General features: G+C 37.7%; 1 protein-coding gene across 2 annotated transcripts in view; it reads right to left on the reverse strand.

Annotated features, from left to right (window-relative positions):
- npas2 (neuronal PAS domain protein 2) overlaps window positions 1-14,882 on the reverse strand; it is a 47,680-nt gene that overhangs the window by 3,369 nt on the left and 29,429 nt on the right. For both annotated transcript variants that reach the window (XM_026210727.1, XM_026210728.1), the window contains exons 3-21: window positions 14,695-14,751; window positions 13,682-13,836; window positions 12,763-12,854; window positions 11,891-11,980; window positions 10,338-10,461; window positions 9,642-9,755; window positions 8,553-8,671; window positions 8,323-8,405; window positions 6,677-6,783; window positions 6,299-6,446; window positions 5,793-5,874; window positions 4,891-5,017; window positions 4,699-4,802; window positions 4,041-4,112; window positions 3,326-3,484; window positions 2,273-2,437; window positions 1,997-2,187; window positions 396-488; window positions 12-222 (exon numbers count right to left, since the gene is read on the reverse strand). In XM_026210727.1, the coding sequence (XP_026066512.1) occupies window positions 12-222; window positions 396-488; window positions 1,997-2,187; window positions 2,273-2,437; window positions 3,326-3,484; window positions 4,041-4,112; window positions 4,699-4,802; window positions 4,891-5,017; window positions 5,793-5,874; window positions 6,299-6,446; window positions 6,677-6,783; window positions 8,323-8,405; window positions 8,553-8,671; window positions 9,642-9,755; window positions 10,338-10,461; window positions 11,891-11,980; window positions 12,763-12,854; window positions 13,682-13,836; window positions 14,695-14,751 (2,293 nt within the window). The remainder of the gene's footprint in view (window positions 1-11; window positions 223-395; window positions 489-1,996; window positions 2,188-2,272; window positions 2,438-3,325; window positions 3,485-4,040; window positions 4,113-4,698; window positions 4,803-4,890; window positions 5,018-5,792; window positions 5,875-6,298; window positions 6,447-6,676; window positions 6,784-8,322; window positions 8,406-8,552; window positions 8,672-9,641; window positions 9,756-10,337; window positions 10,462-11,890; window positions 11,981-12,762; window positions 12,855-13,681; window positions 13,837-14,694; window positions 14,752-14,882) is intronic.

Consider the following 14,882-nt stretch of genomic DNA (forward strand, 5'->3'; position numbering starts at 1 on the left):
ATAATTTTTACCTGAAAGAACTGCTGAGGTTGTTGTAGTGGTAAACTGTGTGGGGCAGCCGACAGGTGAGGCGTGTAGGTGGGCGTGGCCTGATGGGTGATGAAACTATTATGGGGGATCATGATTGGTGAGGTGAAGACAGGGGAAGGGACGAGCACAGCATTACAGTTCACCTGCTGCACAGGGAAGGAAGGAGCCATCATCTGCTGGTCCAGAGGATATCTGTAACACAAACATTTTTAGTGAATTTCAAATACTATGCTAGCATACTACTCGTACTACTTCTGTTACGACATAAATAGCAAAAGTAGTATGCTCTTCCAAATTTAGCCAACCATTTGGTCTATGACTTCATGTTCATTTTTAATGGGGCCTTCATGCTCAAACACACTCACTTGGTTTGTTGAATAGTTGAGCTGCATTGGGAAGACTGGGCCCCCCCATTGCTGTCTGGTACAAGCGTCTGCATTGGTTGGTTTAGTAGCATCCTACCAATCCAAAAACACCCCGTGTGACATTACTGATCAGATCATGGAACGTGTTTGTTATAATTACACATTCTGTAGTAATTCATTACCAAAATCAGCCAATCATGATCCCTCACTCTACCAGAAACCAGAAAACACCTCTTATTCTGTTGTTCCCAGTAAAGTCATGGCTAAATTAGTTTGTTACTAGTCTATCATGGATCTGTAATATATTATTTATTGAAAACAGCCAAAGAATAGTTATATTTTAATAAAATAGTTCAAATGTCATTAGAAACTGCTATTCCAATCAGAGATACTGTATTAAAGGGATAGTTGACCCAAAAATACAAGTTCTGTCATTAACTACTCACCCTCATGTTGTTCCAAACCATTAAGAACTTCGTTCATGTTCAGAACACAAATTAAGATTTTTTTGAACGTGTCTGGCCAATCAAAGTCTACTTACGTCATGGTAAGTACCAGTTGTGCTGGTTAGACCCTGCTCCGGAGTAGGAGCTAATTCGGTTCTCGAAAAAGTCAGTGCGGTACTAAAATCACACCTGGTTTCTGCGGTGCGAAAACGCAGAAAGGTGGGTAGTTCCACGATTAGTTCTGGTACTATGAAAAGGTTCCTGCCATGCGAAAAGACCTAAAAAAAGTTCCTGGTACAATTGTTCTGGGTAATTTTGGTGGAAATGCGGAAATAGACAGCAATGCAACTGACAGGTTCAAGGGCCAGAAAGGTGTAAAACAGTCCACATGACATCAGTGGTTCAACTGTAATGTTATGAAGCTATCAGTATATTTTTGTGTGCAAAGAAAATAAAAATAATGACTTATTTAACTTCTCTTTCATGTCAGGTGAGTAATTAATGACAGAATTTGAGAATACTATCTCAACAGCTGTTTATAAGCACTATTTACTCATACCACACATAATTAAATTAAATTTATGCCTTTGAAAAAAAAAAACATTACAGTTTACACAACATTTTCTGGACTCACGTCATCCTGGACACATGGGCAGCTGTGGCCTAATGGTTAGAGAATCGGACTTGTAACCCGAAGGTCGCAGGTTTGAGTGTCAGTGGTGGCAGGAGTTGTAGGTGGGGGTGAATGAGTGAATGAACAGTGCTCTTCCACCCTCAGTACCCATGGCTGAAGTGCCCTTGAGCAAGGCACTGAACCCCCACAATTGCTCCCCGAGTGCTGGAACAATTAGCTGCCCACTGCTATACTGCGGGTATGTGTTCACGGTGTGTGTTTGTTCCCTACTCACTGCTGTGTGTGCGCACTTGGATGGGTTAAATGCAGAGCATCAATTCCAAGTATGGGTTACCAATGTCACCACTTTCATACCAATATTTTAACAATTTATAAAAGATTTCTGAGTTAGGATAAAGGTTAGGATCTTGATTTTTCAAGGCTATTCAACCAAATTTTCACACTGAACATTCGTCTTGGTGTGAATAGGCCTTTGCAATGTTCTTCTGCCAGAGTACACTTTGTTTAAGGTGTGTTGTTACCGTAGCTGTCCTTCCTGGCTGTAGTCTGTGTGTGTGAGTCTTTGGCATTGTGTGTCCTGTTGGGTTCGGTGTCCGTGGTTGGGTGAGAACATCATTGGGTTGCTATAGAAGGGTGTGGTGAGACTGGTGTGTGTCTGCATTGGAACACTGACGGCCTGCATGTGTCCAGTCTGAACCAGTCTCTGCTGGCCCTAAACACACACAAAAAGACATCCATAATTGAACGAGTCTGCGAGTGAGTAATATTTATGTGTGTGTGTTGTGTGTAATGTGTACCTGAGCAGATAAGCTACTAGGCTGTTCTCGGAGTAGTGTGTGTGATGAATGCGAAACACAGTGTTGAGGTTTGGGCTGGGTGCTGTGTTGGGACGGCCTGCCTGGACCCTGCTGCTGCAGACCAGAACTGGCAAATTCTCCCTGTATCGGCTGCTGGAGTAACATCTGCAAACACAGAGACCCAGGCAGATTAAAAGTCAGACTCCATAACAAACTTTCTCTCTGAAAACAGTAGCTTTTTTTCCCACAAAGTAGGAATATGGTCTAACTATACTACAGTTCAAAAGTAGTAACTGTTTGATACTTGCAACAAATGGTTCTTGAGCAGTAAATTAGCATATAAGAACTGATTAAAATAGCATGTTATATTTGAAGGATCATGTGACACTGAAGACTGGAGTAATGGCTGCTGAAATAAATACCATTTTTAAACATATCAAAATTAAAATAATTTTTTTTTTTTAACTATTAATATTTCTAAATATAACAGTTTCTACTGTGATTTAAATGCAGCCTAGGTGTGCATAATATAATTATTTCAAAAACAAATGAAGAAAGTGTATACCGTATTTTCCGGACTATAAGTCGCACTTTTTTTCATAGTTCGGCTGGTCCTGCGACTTATAGTCAGGTGCGACTTATTTACCTAAATAATTTGACATGAACCAAGAGAAATTAATTAAGAGAAAACATTACCGTCTACAGCCACGAGAGGGCGCTCTATGCTGCTCAGTCCTCCTGTAGTCTACACTGAAGACATAGAGCGCCCTCTCGTGGCTGTAGACAGTAATGTTTTCTCTTGGTTCTTGGGTCTAAATAAATGCAACTTATAGTCCAGTGCGACTTACATATGTTTTTTTCCTCATCATGACGTATTTTTGGACTGATGCGACTTATACTCAGGTGCGACTTATAGTCCAAAAAATATGTATATATATATATATTTTTTTCTTTATATATTTTTTACATTATTTTCTATGTTTGAAGTATTCTATCTGTCCCCAGTTTGCACAAATAAAGACAACAAGCATGTTTATAATTCTGTGCCTGTACCTGTAGATTAGCAAGTTGTAGTTTCTCTTTAATGTCGTGCAGCTCTTGTTGCTGTGTTTTGATGTCGGCCTGTAGGATACGTGTCCGCTCTTCTAGCTGCTCTTTCAGCTGATGCATGACGCCTAACTGAGGCTGCTGGAATCTGTACAGAGATTGTGTCTGCAACCCATATCCACACAAAACACTGAGAACACACACTCAAATATACAAAAGGAGCAAACACATAACGCTTTTGGAAACTGTATTCTTCTTTCAAATCTGGCTATTGTTTCTACATTATTGCGTAACATTTTGAAAAGCTATTTTGAATGCCACTGTGAGCTGCAATGGGCAGAAGTTATAACAAATAGAATTAATAGCAATCAATGGACAGTACATTCACAAATCTTATTCAGATTTTATTTTAGATGGACAAAGTGGCAGCTTTTTGTATGCATGGACAGCATTACAACTGTAATATTAGCAGTCCTTGGGTTAAGTCCAGCAGGTTTATGGGACCAGTGGAAACCATTTTTATAGGCCTAAACTTCCATTCCTTCAGCAGAAATATGTGGGAGGTTCTAAATTAGTACCCATCACCCAGTCAACGGTAAAATGTTGACAGTCTTTTCTATTCTAAGATTAGAACAAACACTAAACTGTAGCTTTACTTACACAAAAAGAGAGAAAAAAGGAAAAAGTAGGGAAAGAAAGAGAGCAGCTGAGAGAGACTGACCACAGTGGAATGCTGACTGCAGGAAGGGGAGAGTGACGGGGGCTCAGAAGAGCTCTGCCTCTGAAGCAGGGTCTAAAACATAGAGACAAAACAATCAAATACACACACACACACGACCATAAAGTTTGGGTGGGGGAGGGGGTATTTAATTTTTGACCCCCCCCCCCCCCCCAAAAAAAAAAAAATCTAAACATTCTCAATAATTAAAGCCGTTTTAATTTTCAGAGCAGTATGATGTCATATTGCTCAAGCCCCGCCCACAAGTGCTGAGTGACTGTCCCGTAGTAGCATGTCCTCCCTCAGCTCATAGCAACATCCAATCCAATGTCCCCTTTTGTAAGGAAATTGTTGTTTTATTCAGCAATGATGCTTTAAATTGAACTAACGTAAGAGTAAAGATTTTTACTTTGTTACTGAAGATCTTTAAGTCATATAAATGCTGTTCTTTTGAATTCTCTAATCATCAAGTAATCCTGAGAAAAATCATCACAGTTTCCACCAAAATATTGAGCAACACAACTGTTTTCCACATGCTAATAAGAGATGTTTCTTAATGAACAAAAATCAGCATATTAGAATGATTTCTGAAGGATCATATAAGACTGAAGACTGCACCTATAAAGGATAAAGATGAAGATAACGATGTGCATGTTTGTACCTTTGATCCATTATGTGGCAATCTGCTGGAACTCTTCTCAGGACCAATGGAAGCAGACTGCCTTGAAGATGTGCATGCTTCTGTGTACCTCACTGATGAGTTCGCTGTGGACACAGACGCACAGGCATATCACCTGATGCACAAGTGCACCTCATAAGTGCAGAGTTTTAATGGAGGTGTGTTTGTACTTACACGCAGAGTCAGACAGCGCTGTGTGTGATGATTTTATAGAACTCTGTGATGACACTGATCGAGCGCTGCTGATTCTTTCCCGTGTAGCTTCTAAAGGAGGACACATGTCCAAAAACACCTCCTGCCCCTGCACACAAAACACATTAAAGGAAATCTGCAGTCACCCTCAATCCATTCAAGATAAAGAGTTGATTCTTCATTGGAACAGATTTGGAGAAATTTAGCATTACATCACTTGCTCACCAGTGGATCCTCTGCAGTGAATGGGTGCCGTCAGAATGATAGTCCAAACAACTGGGCAAAAATCACGACACTCCACACCATTCCAGTCCATCAATTAATGTTTTTTGAAGTGAAATGTTGCATGTTTGTGAGAATGAAATCTATCATTAAGGCATTTTAACTTTCAACCATCACCAAAATCTATAATGGAAAATCCATCTTGATACTTCCTCCAAAGAAAAAGTTCATCCCCTGTTGTCCTCTCACATCCAAACACACCAATATAATTGTTCAGAACTGTTTTGGCTTGCAAATGGTGCTTGATCTGCACACATTTCTCTCAAGATCCAGACAAGATGATTTTTTTTATGTAGAAAGCTATATTATGGATAGAGAACTGGCATTTTAGCAAGTAGAAACGGTATGAAGTTAAAATCATCCCAAACTGTTTTTCTTCTTCATAGGTTTTATGTGATGGACTGGAGTCTTGTGGATTACTTGTGGATTATTATGATGTTTTTATCAGCTGTTTGGTCTCTCCTTCTGACGGCACCCATTCACTGCAGAGGATCCATTGGTGAAAAATCAATCTACATCTTTGGTAATCTATTTCTTTAACATGAAAAACTATTTATTAAACAAATGTAAAGCACTGTGTGTTTTCTGGACATGTGTAGGACCTTGATTGAGGATGTTGCCATATCAGATGAACTTTCCTCCAATCCAATCTCTCTCCTTCTTTCTGCTCGGACTTCAGCATAGCTTTAGATAGAGAAGAAGTATTTTTTTTTACTTTTCATATATTTATTGTGAAAAGCTTTAGACTGATCCTGTAATGCAGTGAATTTCTGAGAATATGCTCAATTTTGAAAGCCAAACTAGGATTTGTAGTAACACAATCTTACCACTAGATGGAAACATTTTAAACAAAAACAACAGATACTGTAAAGCGGGGAATTAATTGTGCTGACTAGTTCAAGAATATTAACTACTCTTGAAGTAATTATGAACAGGCATTTGCACACAGATATCTGTATATTATTAATTCTAAAATATTTTAAAAAGCTTGAATGTGTTTGAGCTTTATTTAAAGATGTTTTTTGTTTTTATATACATATAAATGAGAGTGTGTGGCATGCACATTCTTTCCATATACATGGGTAAATAATGATTGTGTGTGTTTTACCTGACCACACTGTGTGTACAGACGATAAACTCTGGTTTGGAGTTCCACTGGTGGTATGTGATGTAATAGTGTGTCTGTAGCCAGATCCACTGCTGCCCTTTAGTCAGAAACCGATAGTAACAGGATTTTCCTTTCCCAAACTGCATCACTGCAAAAACACACACACACACACACACACACACACACACACACACACACACACAAGATCAGTCGTGTCTAAAAATGATTTGAAAGCTTCTTACAGGGTCTTTCATCTTTCCTGGTAGGGGCATTTTCAGCTCCTCTGTGATTCACACAAACAGAACAAAATTTCCAAGACAGTTTACTGACCTAGTTTTTAAAGAGAAAGAGAGAAGAAGCGAGAGATATAACACTCACATTGTTTATGACACTGAGCAATCAGCTCCAGGTCATCCACATGGTAGTAATCGTAACCCGAAGTCCCTAAAACCTCAAACGGCAGGTACCCAATGATAGGAGAGGCCCTGTGAACACACACACACACACACACACACACACACACACACACACACACACACACACACACATTCAGTACATACTATCCACTCATACTATGCTTCTACTGAGCTGCTACCAGCACATGCACAATTCCAAGTATTGAACCATTTTACAAAACAAGAACTCAGTCTTATATATGTACTTTAACACCCAATAAACTGGCAGTGCACTAAAGGAATGAATCATGGGGGCTCAGATGAACCTGGAGACACTCATCACCATGGGAACCACTGAAATAAGAAAGATGGGTATCCATAGCTGACTGAGTCATGTATGTGTCTGAGTGTAAATAAAGAGACACTTAAGATTCTCCAAGGGTACAGTTATTTAATCCAAAATATCGTAACACTGTAATATTTTGAAATATTATTTTTATTTAAAATAACTGTTAATCTATTTTAAATAAATGTAATTTTCTTGTTGTATAAAAGTACAAAAAAAGAAGAAATATTTAGAATGCTTATTGTATTTTTTTTATGGTAATCATATAAAAGAAGCATTGTCCAACAGCAATTCCAGCAGGTAAAGTTACAGTGGGAGTCTGCATCTGTCCTGCCTCCCCTGAGCCCATTGAGTTCTAACAGAAACCATATGGTGTGTCATAAGTTTGGAGTGGGGTAACGGAGAATGAATGGGGGCAAGTCACGTGAGAGATATGATTGTACATGACTGGTTAGATTGGCCTTGATTGGTTCATGAGATAAATCCCGCCTCTTGTGTTCGTGCACATTCTGCATTCACGCATCAGTCAGATTTGAACAATATAATGGTGTTAATGAGAAGACTATTTTAAAAAGCAAACAATTCATTTTTTCCATTAAAAAAAAAGACTTTCAGAGAAAGTTAAATATTCATAAACTGTATAGGTTAATTTCCCAATGTAAACATTGTGTTTCAAAAAACTTTTCTTAACCGGATTGACACAGCAACACTGGCTCAACCAAAAGCAAGATTTCTGGTACAGGAATATCTGTATGACTGAGCATGAAAAAGACACGGAGTATTTGGGAAACCTGTTTGAAAACCACAATATTTTGAGTGAGTGATGTAGAAATGACACACTTCTCCTTTAAAAGTGAGTTTGACGAGACAGCTCTAATGTCCAATTATAGCACTGTAGGGAACAGGAACATCCAGTACTCGCACACACACCGTTATGTAACTCTCTGGGGGTCACAAACGCCTTTTGAGTAAATAATCTCTATGCTGAAATTTATGAATGGCCACAGCAGAATAAAAACACCATATTAAAATCCGAGTGTGAAAACAGATTCAAGCACACGCACATCTGATGACATCACTGGCCCTCGCAGCCATGCGTGGGACAGCGGAAAATCTGAATTAGCAGATGTAAGTGGGTCAGCAACTGATGAATGAATCAAATAAATGACATAATCAGAGAGGAGTCATGATTCAAATGGACGTAAATGAGCTTTGCATAAAAGACCATGCAGAATCACAACATCAGAGGAGTCGTTTGCATAATGAAACAGCATTTGACTCACCTATGATCTAAGAAGAGAAATTTCCATTCCAGGCTGTGTCTTGATGTGAATTCATCACACACATCCTCCACGTTGCACAGATCCTATGACACACACACACACAGGCAATAAGTCTGTCCTTAGTTTGACATAAGGATGAACGCAAGCAGTATGTGCATTGATTTTGTGCGTATGCGTTTAAGTGCATGTGAATCAGTGTCTTGTGTATGTGGGGGTGGTTCCTCTGTTACCTTTAGGAACTGAGGGGTCACGAGTCTCACTGTGGCTACAAGACAGATCTGCTCCTCTAGTGAGGACTGCAGAGTGCGTGGGAACGCCAGCTCATAACCATTACATGAGGACAGAGGCACTGTGACACAAAGAAAACATGTTCTGTTTATTATTAAGTATTATTCTTAGACCAAGCTACATTTTACATATATTGCACTATCTAAAAGTCATTAGCCGAAAAATGGCAGATACCAAATGGATAAATTCTTATCGACTCCCGCAAGACGTCAAAATGTTGCTATGGTTACCTGAGTGACTGCTGTTCCATACACACAAGCAACGATAATATATGGGACACACTCCTGCATTTAATGTGGATGTCACTCCTGAAACCTGCAGTGTGTACGTGGCCATTGATCTTTAAATGCAAGATATTTGAAGTGTACCTAAAGTATATTTGCAATAGTTCCACTTTAGCATAAACAAATATACTTCAGTATATCTGTAGTACATCAGCACTACTTCAGCACAGTTTAAGCACAATTGAGTATAAAGGGTATTTTATTTTTTTTAATATAAATGGTATTTTTATTAGGTACATAAATATGTAAATGTATCTGTAGTATACTTAACATTTCAAATACATTTATAGTACATTTATTTTTCACTAGGGAATTCAAGTATATTTTAAATCTTTTATACCAACCAAATAAGAAAGTGAATAATAAAGTACGTATGGTAAATAAGTGATTACCAAGAACTAGTATAGTTCTGGCCATGGCTCGAATGTTTCTTGTCCAAGATTCTTCACATTTTCACATTTGTTATTAGAAAAGATGTAACCTTACAATGACTTTCTACATGCAAATGAGGAAATAAACCAATAATTCCAATGTAGGCAAATGCCTCCTCCTCATTAAATATCTTCCTCGACTAAATACACAGAAAGAAAAACAAATGCATGTTCATTCCAAATGCTTGTTATCACAGCTGAAGTTTACTTCTAGAATCAAGTCATACATTTTTTTTTTATCTATCCATCAATTATTAGTGTCTCTGTTTGTGTTGCATGTGGCTGGGAGTACTAAAAGTGACAAATAAAAACCCACCGTTATTATGAAACTTGAAATCTCCAACAAATTTGACATGTTCGTACGTGGGTGGTTCTTTTGGGTCAATGTTTCCCCTTGCTAAATGACAGCAGAACTCTACGTGTGTCTCATCTGAAAGAAAGAAAGAAAAGAAAAAAAGTGCACAGGGAAAGGAAAGAGACTGTTAGCAGCTGATATAACAGCAATTCGGTTTGTCAGACGAACACACAAGGTTGAGGCTAATGTTCTATTACGGCTGTGGCCCCAGTGTGACTTTGATGATTATCCTAAAATAGAGTACAATAAGTCTCAACAGTCTCTATGTGTGTGTGTGTGTGTGTGTGTGTGTGTGTGTATGTGTGTGTGTGTGCACAAACGAGTGTGGCCAGTAAAACAAGAGGTGGTGATGAAGGTGAATAATCAACAGTGACTGTTTTTTCAACCAGTATTGTTATCTCTCAGTATTGGTGAGTGTGTGTGTGTGTGTTTTATGGATTGGGGTCAGGGTAAGAGATGTATGTGGGATTATCAGGGTGTTGTAACAGATAATCTGTGTTACACTGCATGCACTGAGCCTCTATAATTAGCCATGAGTGTAATCATAGAGCACACTACAGCCAGCCACTAAGACAGCACGCACTCACAGTATACTGCATACATCTGTGTGTGTGTGTGTGCGCGAGTGTGTTGATCTGTGCATCTATGTATACTTACTGCTGTTGAGTAGGTCCACAGCAGAGGGCTCGGTCAAGAGCATGTGTGATGACAGAAGTTTATACACCTCTCCATGTTCTCGTTCTGGCAGGAAGTTCAAAATGTTCTGGTCCACCATATCTGACTGAGACACAGCAGTATCCATGACAACGTCACTCCTTGCTCTCTTTCATTAGTGCTACACAATGCACTACATTTCCCATAATACTAAGCACTTAGTAGTAACATTATTCACATAGTAGCATTATTATTATTAAAAGTAGTAGTGGAATTAGCAGTTATAGTATTAATGTTTATCAATTAAAATTACATAAAATATACCACCTTGTGGCAGTGTTGCTATTAAAACTAAATCTATTAAAAATAGCTTTCGGTAATAGATCCTTTTCACATTTAAGGGTTTCTCAAAAGCAGATGATGTCATAGTTGGGTAGCTTCTATAGAAGTTAACTTTTTTTTTTTTTTTTGCATTTCCATTTGTAATTCAGGCAATGGTAATAAAATACCAATTAGAGTGTCATATAAGTGTTTTTTTTTAATGAAAATGATGTGGAATAGGTCCGTTTGAATAAAGCTGAAATAAATTAGAAATGTTAAGCTAAAATGATTAAAACTCATTAAATCTCAATCACACATCAAATAATATGTAAAACTAATAAAAAACTAATAATGAAACCATATCAAATACTATTCAGAATATTATTAATAAATACTATAATGGCACGGAATAAGAATTCTAAAACTGCCTGGTGGACAAAGGAAGCTTTCTGCTGTTACAGGAGGTAGTAGTTCTGTCCAACCCAACCACCATCTCAAACAAATCTGAAAAATATTAGCACAATCTGAGTAGATCCATAATGGTTACATGGCTTTCAGCTTGTCCTGTTCCTCAATAACAAGGGTCTGCTAAGCCCTCCTCTCTACTTAATAAGGTCAAAGGTCAAGGTAGGTTTGACAGTTATGAAAGTATCCATCAGAAGCATTCGACCGCATTTGTAACTCACACACAGCAGGAACTGAAATAAAGGTAAAGTCTGGAAGCAAATCTCATTAGACTGGCAGCATGTGATCACACAATGAATAGATTTTGACGCATTTGCAGCATTAAGAAAAGAGGAACACTGATTTGGGTTTATGAAATAGGCTTTTTTTCTGTAATAAGTGAAACCACTTAACTGCCAATTACCTTTCACTTCAGTTGGGGGTATATTTTCCACACAATTTCAGAAAAATATTCCATGAGCCATAGCACTTGACATTTCATGATTTTTTGATACTGCACAAATACAATTGAAGGTCTAAAAAAAATGGAAGCATTGCCATTTCCTAAGGACTGTTGTCAACAGCCTACAGAAAACCTGCTGTGTGTGGGCTGCCTTATCTAAGTTTAGAAAATCATGACAATTATATTACTAATAACATGAGTTTATCAGACTAGTCAAGGCATTCTCAGAGGTAATGAGTTCATTTGATGAAAAGTAAAGCACCAAATCAAGTCCTCTTGGATGTATTGGATTGGGGTTTATTGCATTGGTATCACATCCCTCACTTACCGGTAGATGACCAATGAGAGACGAGACACTGTCAGATACATATATGATGTTCCCATCTGTGGTAAGAGCTATTAGGAAGCCATCCAATGCCTGTCATAACACACACAAAAAAATCCATATGAATCTGCAGAAATTCTCATAAAATAAAATAAAATACTAATAGCAATGTTCCATTTGTTATTTAAGAAATTGTTTATCTAACAATGGATATTCTGTCTGTATTGAATCATCAGTCATTATATAGTGAAGGACTGAACTTAAATTTTAATATTGTTTTACACAATGTAATAAATGTGTATTCAATTCATCACAGCTGAGAAAGCTGGTTCTGAGAAACCTTGGTAGCTGAAGAATGTTGATTGTCAGCCTCTTGAGTTTGCACTGTGTTTTTTTTTTCTTAGAAACAAATGAAGGATTCCCCAACTCATACCATCTTCCACATTGCTGCTTTTACATGCTTTATTTACTAGACTTGTACCTTGGCAAAACCGAGAAGAGCCAGAGGTTGTTTTTGAAAGGACGTGTTCGAGTGTGAATGTTTCCTTAATGTTTCTGGAAACTCTGGGGATAATTCAAAAATGCTTCCGGTTTTAAGGCTATATGAATGTATATTTGCAGGTTATTAACATCCAGTATTTCTGCTACATGAATGAGCTTACATGAGTTTCCTTTATTTGTAATGTTTCTTTTTAAGCAGGCTCTCCATTTATGCCTGAAGCAGCGCTATAAGGTATCTCATAGCCTCGCAAAATGCATGATGTGTTGACAGCAAGGTACTTAAGAAATACATCTGGAGTGTGGAGTATTCGCACAGGGCAACAGTGAAACTGAAGGTTGATGAAGCAGATTTGACGGTAACAAGATTCCTTTACCTCCAGCATTAACTGGGTGAATTCCTCGTTGCTGAGGAAAGAAGGTTTCCAGTCCTGCCGGACCTCACAGCATTCTGTTTGCGCCGTGATCTCTGGAAAACATCAAACAGCGGGACAATGTTGTGAGAACTTGATTGTGGAATTCTGAGAAAGGAATCGTGTGGACTAATAGGTTTGGATGGAATGGGTGAAAATGAAAAGAAATTTCAATCAAACAGTAAGGAAGTTGGAAACGGCACTGGGATTGTTTATAGGAGCAGTGAAATCTGCTGCCAGTAAACGTTCTGCCGATGGCCTGACAGCTGTGCCCTGGATTCAGACAGGAAATGGAACTGGGCCCAACACACAGCAGCTCTTGGCACACAAAGGTGTTTGTAGTGATACTCACAGGAGCCTGAAGAAGTTAGCTCCTCTCAAACCAAAAATAAATTATTAATCAGAGTGTAAACCCTAGCATTAGTGAAATAAAACGCATTCAAAGTTTAAATCAATTGTGGCACTGATTATACAAACCGATTCGAATCAAATCAAACCATCTCCCAAACAAAATATCTGCAATTAGCTTGTCTTCTATGAGGTTTACTTCTCTGGAAGTTTATAAGAATTAAGATTTTTTTTTCTCTCTAGAACTGCATGTGACCACACATATGCAGAATATTCCTTGCACATACAAATATGAGGAACAAAATCATGATTCACGATTTCAGGTGATGCTTCGTTGAGAGATTATGTTTTGATGTTGATGTTTGAGTTGGATATAATTCAGTTTTGTTCAAATATCCAAAATAAATAATTTTTAAAGGCAATGAGAGTAAAAACTGGGAGAAGAAATTTCTGTTAATATGCACCAACATAAATGTCCATCAAACTACATTTATTTTTCCATCTGGTTTTTTTTAATGTGACCTTTCTCCCTCACCTTTCTGTTTCTGCAGGAAGTCAATGGTTCTCTGCAGGATGGTGGATTTGTCCATCTTGCGGGGGTGACCTTGACCCTGCAGCATCGTACACAGCTCTTTAATGAGAACATTGAACTGGTCTCTTCTCTTCTTCTCGGATTTATTACGGGACGCCCTGCAGAGAAAGTGAGAGAGAGAGAGAGATGGACAAAAAGCATTTTTAATTACATAGTTTTAATGATAATTCTGCTTTGAAAGTACAAGAAGACATCTGCGAAAAGAAAATGTCTGAATGCGATGATGGTGTTTGTGCATGATTTCTAATGAGAATCCCAGATATCTAATGAAATACAAACACATGTCTACTACACACTCTTATATGCTACAACAATTTTACAAATTTCAGTTCAATTTCAGGATAGGCTTCCAGCTAATGGTTTATATAAAGTCTCAAAATGAAAGAGCAAACACCTTTGCTGGTAACAGTCCATCTGTGGTGCACAACATCATGAAAACTGATAAAAGCTTGTTTTTTTTGTTTTGTTTTTTTACTTATGTTACAGAGAACATTTTCCCCCTCATTTTAATAATAATAATAATAAGAGGAAAATGTCAAGAGTCATGACCATTAGCATTTGTAGCTGTATTGGGACTAAAAACAAAAATAGTACTAAAATTATGGTATATATATATATATATATATATATATATATATATATATATATATATATATATATATATATATATATATATATATATATATATATATATAATACATATAATTTTTCTTTTCAACCCTTTCAATTATCTGTAATTTTCATTACTCCCCTTCTTTCTCTTTCATCCCTAGACACTTTTTCTCAAGGGAAATCTATTGTGTTGAGTGAAAGTGTGAAGAGCTTTTAGAGGTGTGATTTCTTAATCACCTCTGGACACAATTAAAGTTCAAAGGTTCACAATCTAATGTGGGATTTTATTATTCAACATTGCACAATAATGTGTACTACGGCTATGAAGAGCTAAACACACAGACCTTTTTGCTCTGTCTTTCTCATCTTCATCCATTAAGTCATCCACACAGCTGCCTGTGCTGAGAGGGAATCACAGGAAAACACTTTATATTTCAAACTGATTTTTGGCACTCTGAAAATCGTACAAAACATATAGAAAAAGGAAAATTAATTCTAAGTGTGTAGAAAGCAGATGCTAGTATAGACTCAC

Source organism: Carassius auratus, chromosome 30, assembly GCF_003368295.1.
Source record: "Carassius auratus strain Wakin chromosome 30, ASM336829v1, whole genome shotgun sequence".
NCBI classification, from domain to species: Eukaryota; Metazoa; Chordata; class Actinopteri; order Cypriniformes; family Cyprinidae; genus Carassius; species Carassius auratus.